The 13542-nt window shown below is 37.7% G+C and overlaps 1 protein-coding gene across 7 annotated transcripts in view; it reads left to right on the top strand.

The window, feature by feature from the left end:
• Positions 1–13542, top strand: part of RASAL2 (RAS protein activator like 2) — a 392077-nt gene that overhangs the window by 326741 nt on the left and 51794 nt on the right. For all 7 annotated transcript variants that reach the window (XM_025285580.3, XM_025285578.3, XM_025285577.3 and 4 more), the window contains one exon: positions 1791–1900. In XM_025285580.3, coding sequence (XP_025141365.1) covers positions 1791–1900 — 110 coding nt within the window. The remainder of the gene's footprint in view (positions 1–1790; positions 1901–13542) is intronic.

Genomic DNA, 13542 nt, shown 5'->3' with positions numbered 1-13542 from the left:
GCTTGTGGTTTTTGAACCAACAATAAATGATCCTAATAGAATTCTATAAATTTCGATCTACTTGCTGACTTCATTCTTAAGAAAATGTGATGACTCATCTTTTTTGAATTATAGAAGGTAGTAAATGAAACCTCTGCCTTGGAGAACAAATAGCAGTGACTTTCCCTAATGATGCCAAGATTATACAGGAAACCAGGCAAATGCCTGTCTCTAGGAAATATAGTACTTTAAAAATAGCCTTGTTTTTTTCCCTCCAATCAATCTCAATAACACCTATAATAAAAAACCTGGGAAATAAAAAACAGCTTAGGGAATTTTGTCTATGTGATATTTTCTAGTTTTTAATCCTTATTCTTTGGACTACAAGAACAAGAAATAACATAAGCATTTTTCTTCAGTCAGCTAAATAGTTCCAATTCTGATTGAAATAAGTAATTTCCATCATTCTCTCAGAGTGCTTATGTGTTTGCAAACCATACTTGGCGTGGAACAGCAGTGGTAGTCCACTCTGCTGTTCACCGGATATCTCCACTTATCTTTCTGGATTGTACATTCTTGCCCTGTTAAAGTTAGGCGTGGTCATGTGGCTTTTTTATCTAATAAAATGAGACCATTAGTGACATAAAGCTTTCAGAGCAAGTACAAAATTCCCCACACTTCCTTTATCCTGCTCCAGCAACTGTAGAAGCACAGAGATGGAGCCACCCTTAGCGCAAGACCCTGCGTGAGCATAGCACAGAGCCAGGTCCCCATCACGTTTGACCTGCTCAGAGAGACGTACTGTGTTTTGTGTGAGATTATTATTTTGTGTGTGTGTGAAATTTGTGTGTGAGATTTTATTATTGTAAAGTTATTAGATAAGTGTAACCTAGCTTATTGTGATTAATATAGTCTTTACTCCAAAACAGTGGGGTTTAATGGTAACTAAAAGAATATAACAGATTTGATATGCTGTTATTGGCCTAGTGTTTTTTTCTTCCTTTTGGAAATATTATTGTACACAGATTCTATAAGCTAATAATATTCATCACCAGGTGATTAGAGTCATTTCCATGCATCAAACTACTTTTCTTTGAATTACAGTCTTTTGTCAAAACATTTTGAGGTACCTCTGTAAGATGTCCTTTCATCTGCCAACAGTAGAATTGTTTCTTAAAAGAAATGTTCATTGATGTTCATTCTTGTATTTATTTTTTGTATTTAGCAAGCTTTTTTGAATGTCCATTATTTGCCAGGTGCTAAGACTGGACGATGTTCAAGGCACTCTGGGTGGTTTGGTAGAAGTGGCACAAAGCAAGCAGGGGCTAAAAACTATAAGGCACTTTGCTCTTCTGAAGTCTAGGTGCTTCACTGGTTTCATAAATGATACATACCAATTTCATTTTGAAATAGTTAAACTATATTTAAAAGTTAACATCATAAATACCATATCCAAGGTGACATAGATCAAAATTATGCCACTGTTGAGACCACCAACATATGACCTTAAAAGTTAGAAGTTTCTTTACCATAGCTAGTATAGAGACAGTTTAAGAAATAAGAACTTAAGTGCCATCAAAAACTCTAATTCTCCCAGTTATCTTGGAAGAAAAAGAATTTTAGCACATTACCAAGTGGTTTCCAGCAACTGTGTTTTACAAATTAAAAAATTAAAAGCTGGATTCTGTTTCTGGTCTTCATTATAAGAATCTGAGTAGTTTTTATAAAGGCAGTGCAGACGACTTAGGAGATAGCAAGGTTCAGTTCCCCTTTTGTTCTTTTTCCTATCACCTTGTGCCTTTTCATTCTAGGGGTTCTTCAGCAAGCGCCTAAAAGGCTCCATCAAGAGGACCAAAAGCCAATCAAAGCTTGACCGAAACACGAGCTTTCGGCTTCCTTCTCTTCGCAATACCGATGACAGGTAGGCATTCACTTGCTTAAAACACAGAAAGCAATTTTACAGTGCATTTTGGTAAGATACTTTGGTCTTCTCTAACTGTGCATCAGTGATAGTCCTAGAGAACTGATAAAAAATTTACTTTTTTGTCTTGCTCATATTGAGGCACGGTACAAAATATTAGCTTACATACCAAACCAGTTTAAAAATCTTATAATATTGGAGAGTGTGCAGATACCTAAGAACTAATTTAAGAGTCAGTTGTGCTATTTCTGTCGAATCGTGTTCTAGTGGTCCAAGGTGTATCTTTCTTCTGTAGAATGGCTTTAAGGGATGCTGATGGCTATAGCTAACATTTTCTGAGCACTATCCTAAATGCTTTATATACTTTATCTTGTTTAATCTTTAGAATAACCCTGTAAGAGAAATACTAATATTATCACCATTTTACAGATGACAAGTTTGAGAAACAGAGGTTCCAAGTTTATTCTGCTTAGTAAATAGCAAAAATGGTATTTAAACTTAGGCAACTTTGCTCTGAGTCCGTGGTCTTCACTGCTGTCTTGCTCTTTGTGTATACTATATGGACTCGGCCTTATTAATTTACAGTCACATCTAGAAGGCATGTATGAAGAGGAAGCCTTGAGATTTCTCTGGTGGGCCAGTGGCTGAGACTCTGCTCCCAATATACAGGGGGCCCAGGTTCGATCCCTGGTCAGGGAACTAGATCCCACATACTACAACTAAAGATTCCACATGCCACAATGAAGATCAAAGCTCCTGCATGCCACAACTAAGACCCAGCCCTGCCAAATAAATAAGTAAAAAAAAAAATTTTTTTTTTTTTTTAAAAGGAAGCCTGGATTTCAATAATTAGTACTACCAGCTTGAGCAAACCTCACATGCATAGCTCTTGAAGGATAGCAGCCTTCTGAAATGATTGAATGCATGCTAGGACACATTTGTAATCATTCATGTCTCCACAACGCTCAAAATTTAGGAAATGGTACTCTCGTGTCTTGACACATCTCCACCATCAGCAGTATTTATTGAGTGCTTACTCTGTGCCCGGTATTTTTAATGTCGTCTCTCATGTAATGCAGTGAGATTAGATGCTATTTTACAGATGAGGAACTAAGGCGAAAGAGATTGAGAAGCATGCCCATAGTCACACAGCTAATTAGTAGAGTTTGGATTTAAACTTTTGTCTGCCTTTCATAATGATCCTCCTATTTATACTTGGGTGTTTCTTTTTCTTTTCAGTAATAAGTCCATTATTTCCAGCTACCGACATAATAAGTAGAAATATAGATTGTAATCTCATAATTGCAGATTATAGACTTGCCAGGCAGAGAGTTACTCTTATTTCATAAATAAAGTAACTTTTCCCCTATACTGAATTGATGAGAGGCTACAGCTTTATCAGCTCTTCTTATCCTTGAACCACTTTAGAGATGTTCTGTGAAATTTGCAAGTATGTTCAATTGCAGTGCAATTGTATTGTTAGATATCTCTTTTATACCTCTTTGTTTAAAGGTAATCATTTAAAAAAATCTTTTATTCTCATATTTTCCCTTAGATTCCTATTATTCTACAACTTTCATCATTGTAAGAATTCAAATCATTTTATAAATAAGTCTCAATAAAATAGAATGACAAGATTTTTCAGAATATTGGTTTTTAAGGACAAGGATATGGTATAGCAACTAAAACATTCTTAATTCAGTCACCAGTTCCTTGAACTCTGTAGCATCACGTATAAACTTGAAAGACAAGGAGATATTTTTTGTAGGTGTACTTTATTTTATAAACTTGCACTAAATATCACTTTCTCAATTTCAGACCAAGTGCTCTCTCCTATTCTGTTTTGCTTTAGGTAGCCTAGCGGAATTCTTGGATTGAATTACCAAGAGATTATACTCTCCTGGACTCTGCTATTGCTATTACATAGGCAGTACATTTTCAGCCTTTCCAATAATTTAAATTCCTTATATGTGACGTCCATGCTATTCTGCTTCAGTCAACAGTAGTATCTTTCTGGCTCAAATACAGCATACTAAATAAATACAGCATAATAAAAAAAAGTGCTAATAAATCTCAAATATTAGATAATCCTTTTTGTCTTTCAAATCCATTTATAGAGGTTTTCTAAACAGAAATTTTTCAGAAACTTTATTCTTCTTATATAGGGATATACTCACTAGAAGTTTGAATATATCACAGTTCAAAAAAAAAAAAAGACCCTCTTGCCGTCAGATCATCTGAAAACAGATAAATAGAACTAAGGTACAAGGTCTTAATCAACTGAATTCTTCAAATTGGTAACCTTACTGGTATCATTAAGAAAATTTTCCAAAGACCCCTGGTCTTGTGCCATATGCATCAGTTGCTGAAATCAGGCCATTTCTTCCAAAATGGTATATGGTGTCTAAATCTAAGTAGAAGAACATTTCTATTCTTATAGCAAGTCTGCAGAAACTCTAGGCAAACCTAAGTAAGCAACCCCTTTTTGCAGTTTCTAAATTGTACTGTAAAATGCTTGTGTCTTTGTGTAAAAGAAAAAAGTTTCAATACATTAAGTACAGCTTAAAAAATAAAAGTCCCTCTTCACCTTCCTTTTCTTCCCATATAAATAACCTCATTAACGGTTTGTATATTTTCAAACCTTTTTTTAAAAAATCCATACACAAATGCATACATATGTGTATTTTGCTTGTTTCCATAAAGCTGGTGTTGTTGGTGTTTAGTCAGTGAGTCATGTCTGACTCTTGCGACCCCATGGACTATAGCCCAACAGGCTCCTCTGTCCATGGGGTTTCCCAGGCAAGAATACTGGAGTGAGTTGCCATTTCCTTCTCCAGGAGATCTTCCCGACCTAGGGATCAAACCCAAGTTCCCTGCATTGCAGGCAGATTCTTCACCACTGAGCCACCAGGGAAGCCTTTCACATAAGTAGGATCATATTATATGTATTACTTTGTGACTTCGCTTTATAGGATAAATATTTTGGACAACTTTATATGTCAGTCATATAAATCTACATAATTCTTAACAATAACAGTTTTTTGTAACATGTGTACTTCACTTCCCTGCTGATGAATATTTTGTTTCTCCATTCTTGGGCTTAAAATAGAGATGTAATGACCATTTTTGTTATGTGACTTTCTCTCCTTATGTGATGGGGTTAGATTTCTGAAGAACTACTAGTATGAAGTATACACAATATCAAATTGTTCTTCAAAAAAGCTGTACTAATTTCCATTCCCACCCATAGATTAGGCTCACTTTTATCCATGGATAAATAACAAGGTCCTACTGTATAGACAGGGAACTAGATTCAATATGCTGTGATAAACCATAATGGAAAACACTATTGGGGGCGGGGGGAAATATATATATATATAACTAAGTCACTTTGTTGTACAGCATAAATTAATATAACATTGTACAGCAACTATACATCAATATTAAAAATTACTTTTATCCTTCAAACAACCATTATATTTTATCAGTATGATGGATGAATAGAAATAGTAAACACATATACAGTATGTACTGGGCTTCCCAGCTAGCTCAGCGGTAAAGAATCTGCCTTCAATGCAGGAGACCCAGGTTCTATCCCTGGGTCGTGAAGATCCCCTGGAGGAGGGCTTGGCAACCCATTCCAGCATTCTCGCATGGAGAACCCCTGGACAGAGGAGACTGGCGGGCTACAATCCATAGGGTCACAAAGAGTCTGACACAACTGAAGCGACTTAGCACTCACACACACAGTGTGCACTACGTGTCATACACTGGTCAAGCACTTCACATAAATGAACTCATTTAATCATTATCACAACCCTAGTTACATTCATGACCTCATTTTGAAGATGAGAGAACTGAAACAGAGAAATGAGTGAATTGCACAAGGTCACACATCAGAAAACGGCAGTACTGTGATTCAAATTCAAGAATTCTAGCTCTGGAGTGTACATTCTTAACTTTATGCTGTATTGCCCCTCACAAAAAAGTCAGGTAGCGGTAGCAGACATTTCTTTGTTTTAATTTCCATTCCCTAATGCCAGGTAAGTTGAACATCTTTTCAGAAGTTTTCTTCTTCTATAACTTGCTTATTGATCCCTTTACCCATTTTCTGTTGAGCTATTTGTCCTTTATCTAATGATTTGGAGTAGTCCTTTATTATTACAAGGGATTGTAAGCCACTATTACTCATATTCGGAGAAGGCAATGGCACCCCACTCCAGTACTTTTGCCTAGAAAATCCCATGGACGGAGGAGCCTGGTAGGCTGCAGTCCATGGGGTCGCTAGAGTCGGACACGACTGAGCGACTTCACTTTCACTTTTCACTTTCATGCATTGGAGAAGGAAATGGCAACCCACTCCAGTGTTCTTGCCTGGAGAATCCCAGGGACGGGGAAGCCTGGTGGGCTGCCATCTATGGGGTCACACAGAGTCGGACACGACTGAAGTGACCTAGCAGCAGCATTACTCATATTGTTAAATTTTTCTTCCAGTCAGTTACTTGTGTTTTAAAATCATGTCTCTAGATTATATAGAAGTTTTAGATTTTCATTTGGTCCATCATGTCAGTCTTTGTGGGCTTAACTGTCCAAATTTGACCAGAACTCTGAACTCAAGAAGCCAGGGATCTCTTTCTCATTAAATTTCTCATTATAATGCTGTTCAGTTCACTTTCTCTCTCTCCTTCAAGAGGAGGAAATATTCTATCTGGGGTATCAGAAGGATAATGAAGTAGTGATCATGATATTTTGAATTTTTCAAGGTTTTTGATAACTTCAAACCTTATTTAGCACTCATTACATTTTAAAAATGTAAAATTATTCTCATGAGGTCTGAGTTACTGCTTAAAGATGGCAGAAAAGCAGTTGTAAGTGAGTCCATTTCATCTAAAGAAGGTTTACTATATGTGATCAGTAAGTTTTTCTGTGCAAAAGACTAAAAGGTTATTTTAACATGCAGACTTAATTGATCCAAAAGACCCTGCAGGTCTGTTTAGTCAATGATCTGCAAGTCATAAACTCTGCTGTAAGGCCCTGATAGAATTTGGTGCCAAGGTTGCCTTGGGGATCAATTTATAATGATTCTTAAACTTAGAATTTCCTTTGTGAAACTGTGGGGCATAGACATAAGTAAAATGTTGCCAAATAATATTTCTAAAAACCAAATATCTTGTTACACAGTAACATAGGTAATTGTGAGAGTTATGTACAGAGTAGAAAGCCATGTGCTACCAGGGAATATAGAGAAGTAAAGACACAGCCCAACCTTAAGGAGTCAACAGAAGAAGTAAATATCCAAGAAGAAATGGTGCAGGGAGGTCAGATTACTTGTTGGGTGGATTGGGAAAGACCTTAGAGGGCAGTGGCAGTGAGTTATACCTTAAAAAACAAGTATAATTTGAACTGAGAAATAGACATGGAGAGAGTACTCTTCAGGATGGAAATAATAAGCAAAAGAAGAGAGCAAGAAATTACAGACTTGAAAAGAGCTTACCCCCCAGAGCTCTGGAAAGATTCAGCTCCTACCCAGCTCTAAAAGGCTAGCAGCCAGGCTTACATGTATCACAGAGCAAATTTGAGAAACTCAACCAGATAAAAAGATACCAACATTTATGTTCCCCCATTACGATTTCTGGAGAAGGCAATGGCAACCCACTCCGGTACTCTTGCCTGGCAAATCCCATGGGTGGAAGAGCCTGGTGGGCTGCAGTCCATGGGGTCATGAAGAGTTGGACATGACTGAGTGACTTCACTTTCACTTTTCACTTTCATGCATTGTAGAAGGAAATGGCAACCCACTCCAGTGTTCTTGCCTGGAGAACCCCAGGGACGGGGGAGCCTGGTGGGCTGCCGTCTATGGGGTCTCACAGAGTCGGACATGACTGAAGCGACTTAGCAACAGCAGCAACATTACAATTTCAGCTGGTAATTCTACTCCTAATTATATACAAGAGAAGTGAAAACATTATGTCCCCACAAAAACTTGTACATGAATGTTTATAAGCATTATCTATAATTGCCCCAAAATGATACTGACCCAAATGTCCATTAACTGATGAGTGGATATACAAAAGATGATACATGCACATAATACAGTATTATTCAGTCTTAAAAAAAGAATGGAGTACTGATACATGCTACAGTATGGACAAAGCTTGAAAACTTCACGGAAAGTGAAAGAAGCCAGTCACAAAAGACGGCAGAATGTACAATTCCATTTCTGTGAAATGTCCAGAATAGGCAAATCTATGCAGACAGCAGATTAATGGCTGCTGGAGGCTGGGGATATAGGGCAGGGAAATGAAGGAAAAATGACTGCTAATGGACATGAGGTTTCTTTTTTGGAGTGATGAAATGTTTTAAGCTTAGACTGTGGTGATAATTGCACAATTCTGAGTATACTGAAAATGGTGTGCTTTAAATGGGTAGATTTTATGGTATGTTAATTATATCTCAATAAAGATGTTAAATTACTTTTTAAAAAACATCTGGCCAGGAAGTACTCTGCAATGACGCTCATTAATCTGTAAACTGTATTCCAGCACACAGTTTCCACTGAGTTCTTTCATGCTTTAAAATAAAGACAGATGGCCAAGAATCTCCAGATATTGAGGAAATTCTTCACCATGAAAGGCAGGAGGAAAAAACAAATAAAAAAGAGAGGAAAAAAAAAGAACTCAGAAGAAACAGAGACAACACACAAAGCCAAAAACAACTTCTAAGCATAATAAATATTTTCAAAAGATAAGGTTGTGCATCTATAAAACAATAATATGCTGTAAGAAAAGGAACCCCACTGAAACAAGAGAGTTTGAAAATTAAAATATGTAAACTAAAGTCTAGTCAGTTTCCCAGAAAGTGGAACAGAAAATGAGAAAATCAATCCAGAAGATTCTAATAAAAGAAGAGTTTTCTTAGAAAAGTTTGGAGAGGAAACTATTAAAGAAATAATACAAGAAAATTTCCAAAAACAAGAAAATATAAATGTACATAGTGGAAAGGCTACCATATTCCAGTAAGTGAAAAATAACAAAAGACTTTCCAGCACACACACACACACACACACACACCAGTTCACATTATCATGAAAGAGCACAACACCAGGGCTTAAAAAAAATCCTTAAAAGCTTCTAGAAAGAAAAATTAGGTTACATACAAAGGAGGAATTGAAAGGATTGCATTACAGTTCTCAATAGAATATTGAAAATCAAAAGTCACTGGAGCAGTGTTGTCAAAATTCTGAGTGGAGGTTATTTTCAACCCAGCAATCCATACACAGGACAATCCTTGAATGTCAAACGGGGAGTTTAGATTTTATTGTATAAGCAGTGGGGAGACGTTAACCATTTTTGAGCAAGGAAGTGACCTGATTAGAATTGTGCCATATATAGATTAATCCAGCAGTGGAATTTCACATGACTTGGTTTGCAGAGACTAAATTTGGGATTCCAATTAAGGGTTGGGGGGGGTGCTATTTTAAGAAATAAGGAAGGCTCTAAAGAGGGTATTTGGCAGTGGGGATGAAGAATCAGAGACAAGATAGGAGAAACATTTTAGAGGCAAAATCAATAGGATGTCACAGTCATTATTGTTCCAAAGCCATCTAATCAGATAAAAGCCAGTAAAGTGACTTCCTAGAATCAATATTGGCAGCATTTTCACATTAAAGCCATATCATGTGAAAGGGTGTAGGGACAGGAGAAGACTCTGATATGTCTACCTTTTGTTGAAATGCAGTTTGAAAAGTTTTAAAAATTTGAAATTGCTGAAAAACCATGGTCATACCACACTGTCAGGCATTCCAGGATTTTGAATGCTGGTCAGGTTGCCAACCTTGCTCTGGAAGTGCTACTTAAATTTATCAACGTCTTGAGGTAAAAGTAAGCACATGGAATAGAATTTTCTCAATTCCTTCAAATGTCCTTCAAGTAAAATTCTCTGCAGTGATGTCTTCAATTCTGAGACTCACTGACCTAGTATGGCTTTAAAGTCTGCTTATTCTCTGTCAGGAGATATTTAAGAGTAACTGTAGTGTTCACTTGTAGGATATATATACTCAGCTTCTTCTGTTTCTCCTCATTAGAACCAATTTTTTTAACTTTTTCTTTTTAATTCATATACAAGAAGTGAGAGGGTCTTGCAAGCACTTCCCCCAATAGTGTGTGTGTGCTCAGTCAGAGTCATGTCCGACTTTTTGTGACCCCATGGACTGTCGCCCACTAGGCTCCTCTGTCCATGGGATTTTCCAGGTATGAATCCTGAAGATCCCTCCTCCAGGGGACATTCCCAACCCAGGGACCGAACTCACATTACCTGCATTGGCAGATGGATTCTTTACCACTGAGCCACCTGGGAAGACCAGTGATATAACTGTAGTATAATATCAAAACCAAGTAATTGACATTGATAGTGGACTACAGACTTTATTCAGTTTTCACCAATTTTTATATGCGCTTATTTGTGTGTGTGTATAGTTCTATGCAGCTTAATCCTACATGTAGATTTGTATAACCACCACCATCATGATCGAGATACAGAATTGTTCCATTACCAGAAAAGAACTCTCTGCTACTCTTTACAGTCATACCCCCCTCTCTACACCTATCCCTGTCCCCTACCAACCACGTTTTGTTTTCTACCTCTATGGTTTTGTTATTTCAAGTGTTATATAAATGGAATTGTATAATGTGTAACCATTTAAGAGTGGCATTTTTTTCACTAAATAAAATGCCCTTGAAGTCCCTCCAAATTGTTGCATCTGTCAATAGTTTGTTCCTTATTATTGCTGAGTAGTATTCTATTATACGGATGTACCAGAATTAAACCAACCACCCACTGGAGAACATTGGTTTCTAGTTTTTAGCTATTAGGAATAAAGCCCGTATGAACAGTTGTGTACACATAAGTTTTCATTTCTCTACAGTAAGTACACAAGCTTACTGTGGAATTGCTAGATTATATAAGTACTTGCTTATATAAGTTCTTGCTTAAGAAACTGCTGAACTATTTTGCAGAGTACCTGTACAATTTTACATTTCCACCAGCAATTTTATGGGGGGGGGGGGGAGGTGGAGTATGTGTCTGTGACCCTGTCCCAAGAGATTTTCACCTAAGTTTTCTTCCAAAGGTTTTGTGATTTTTTGCTTTTATATTTAAGTTTACAATACATTTAGTTAATCTATGCTGCTACTGCTACTGCTGCTAAGTCACTTTAGTTGTGTCCGACTCTGTGAGACCCCATAGACGGCAGCCCACCAGGCTCCGCTGTCCCTGGGATTCTCCAGGCAAGAATACTGGAATGGGTTGCCATTTCCTTCTCCAATGCATGAAAGTGAAAAATGAAGTCGCTCAGTCGTGTCCAACTCTTAGCAACCCCATGGACTGCAACCCACCAGGCTCCTCCGTCCATGGGATTTTCCAGGCAAGTGTACTGGAGTGGGGTGCCATTGCCTTCTCCATAGTTAATCTATAGTTACTCTAAATAAAGGTCTTGACCCAGAGCCTATGGATGTTCTCTCCAAATAGTAATCAAAACCGCATACTTACCCCAGCCAAACAAATTGCAGAGAATGTGTCTGGTTTTGGAGAAAGAAATATTATAAACTACTTAGTTCTCTCTTCATCTACTCTTCCCATCCAGCTTACCTACCCGTGGTTGTAGGTACTCTCCAGATCTGGGGCAATGGGAGACAGAAGGGCGGGGAAAGGGAATAAGAAAACAGTGAATACCGTCTTGCATGCATGTGTGTAAGTCGCTTCAGTCTGGTCTGACTCTCTGCAACGCTATGGACCGTAGCCCGCCAGGTTCCTCTGTCCACGGGATTCTCCAGGCAAGAGGACTGAAGTGGGTTGCCATACCCTCCTTCAGGGACCTTCCTGAGCCAGGGATCGAACCTGTGTCTATGTTTCCTGTACTGGCAGACGTGTTCTTAACCACTAGCACAACCTGGGAAGCCCAAAACTCTCTTAGCCTTCCATTATGCTCTCTGAGCCTGACAGTTGTTTAACACGACTCTTCTATCATGGGGTGCTTTGGGGAATTCTTCAGAAATACATCATCTCTGAGGAACTCTCACCTATGGTTTTTGTTTCTGGTTTTTGTTTTTTTTAGTTTTGTGGGTACATTTTTATTCTAGATACTTATTTGCAACTCCTTCCACAGTTTCTAGGTAGGAATTGCTGTTCTAGTTTCTACCCTTCCAAGTCTCTGGTCCACAGGAAATATCCACAAATTTTCTGCCCTGACAAACCTCTAAGATTGCAGCCTTATGTAAAAGTATCAACTTGGGCTCTGCTACCGAAAGTTAGCCATTTCCCATCCTCTAGATTTCCCAGGTAAAATCAAACTCCACTTTGTATGCATTCCCTACCTAAACCCCTTATGTGTGTTGGGGGGAGGCGGGTAGCTGGAAGGGGTGAGCCTCACAGCTTTCTCCAAAATTCTCCCTCAGAGAATCCTTTCCCTTCTCCATACTCACCACTTTTTATAGTCTTGTTCTGACCGAGAGGTTCAAGGTAATGGAATTCGTTCCAAAACTTTCCCTTTGTAAATTCTGCAGTTTGTCTTTATACCTTACTTTGGCATGCAATATCTGTTTTATCTTGGAGTCTCAATCTGAAACTTCACTTTTAATATCTCATCACATGTATATAATACTTTGATTAATCTACGATCTTCAGCATAACCTACAGGTAGAAATATGGCTCTGTCTGTTCCCTAACTCAGCATTATCACCTTCTACTCCTACCAGAAGTCTGTCATTTACTTACTATACTGTTCATATGTCTCTACTTTTAATCTTGCTGCCCTCTCTGTCCCCCAAACCATTTCCTATTCCTACACCTTGTCCTTTGACAAGCTTACTTCTAATTCATACTGATGCAACAATACCCCAGTTAGGAGTCACATGCTCCCTAATTTCTTTCCTTTGTTCTTCCTATGCATCATCCTAAACTAAGCACCTACGCCAGATACCCACCCGTGACCAAGTGTATACACCTTATTATTGAGTTTATCTTTCCATGTTTCTGCTTACCACGGCAGATGGGAAGTTCCGCAAGTAGACACACAATCTTTGTATCCCCACCCTCTACCACAATGCCTGTTCTATTACAGTACTTAATTTCTTGGCCTGAAACAAAAGGTAAGAATCCAAACAAATTCTAGATAATAAAGAATCTCCTTCAGTATGGTGTACTTAGGTAGAATGACAGCTTCTCAGAAATTATTGGATTCCAGGCCATTAATTAATCAATACAGTCTAGCTATAGATTAGTTTCCCTTAACAGTGTTTACTGGTATGGGCCAATTAAGGAGCCCTTAGTTTTGTGGGCTAAAATCCAACTGAAGTTTCTGATTATATCACAATAGCATTTTAATTCACTTAGACTGCTTTATCTTAGTAGAAAAATTTTATTTCCATACATTTATTCCTTCTGTCTTCATATTTTTCCAGCAAGGAATAATTCAAGAATAGCCATCCTAACCTCAACCAGATGAATAGTTTATGTAAAATGAACTAATGCATGTAATATCACTGTGAAAAGCTATGTTTGCAATGATAGTCCTATTTGTATGGTATGTGTAGTTTATGAGACATTTGTAAAATCATAGATGATTGTATTTGATTCTCACAATAACT

Source organism: Bubalus bubalis, chromosome 5 (genome assembly GCF_019923935.1).
Source record: "Bubalus bubalis isolate 160015118507 breed Murrah chromosome 5, NDDB_SH_1, whole genome shotgun sequence".
Taxonomy (NCBI): Eukaryota; Metazoa; Chordata; class Mammalia; order Artiodactyla; family Bovidae; genus Bubalus; species Bubalus bubalis.
Note: the sequence above shows the minus strand (reverse complement) of the source record. Positions and strands in the feature narration are given on the sequence as shown.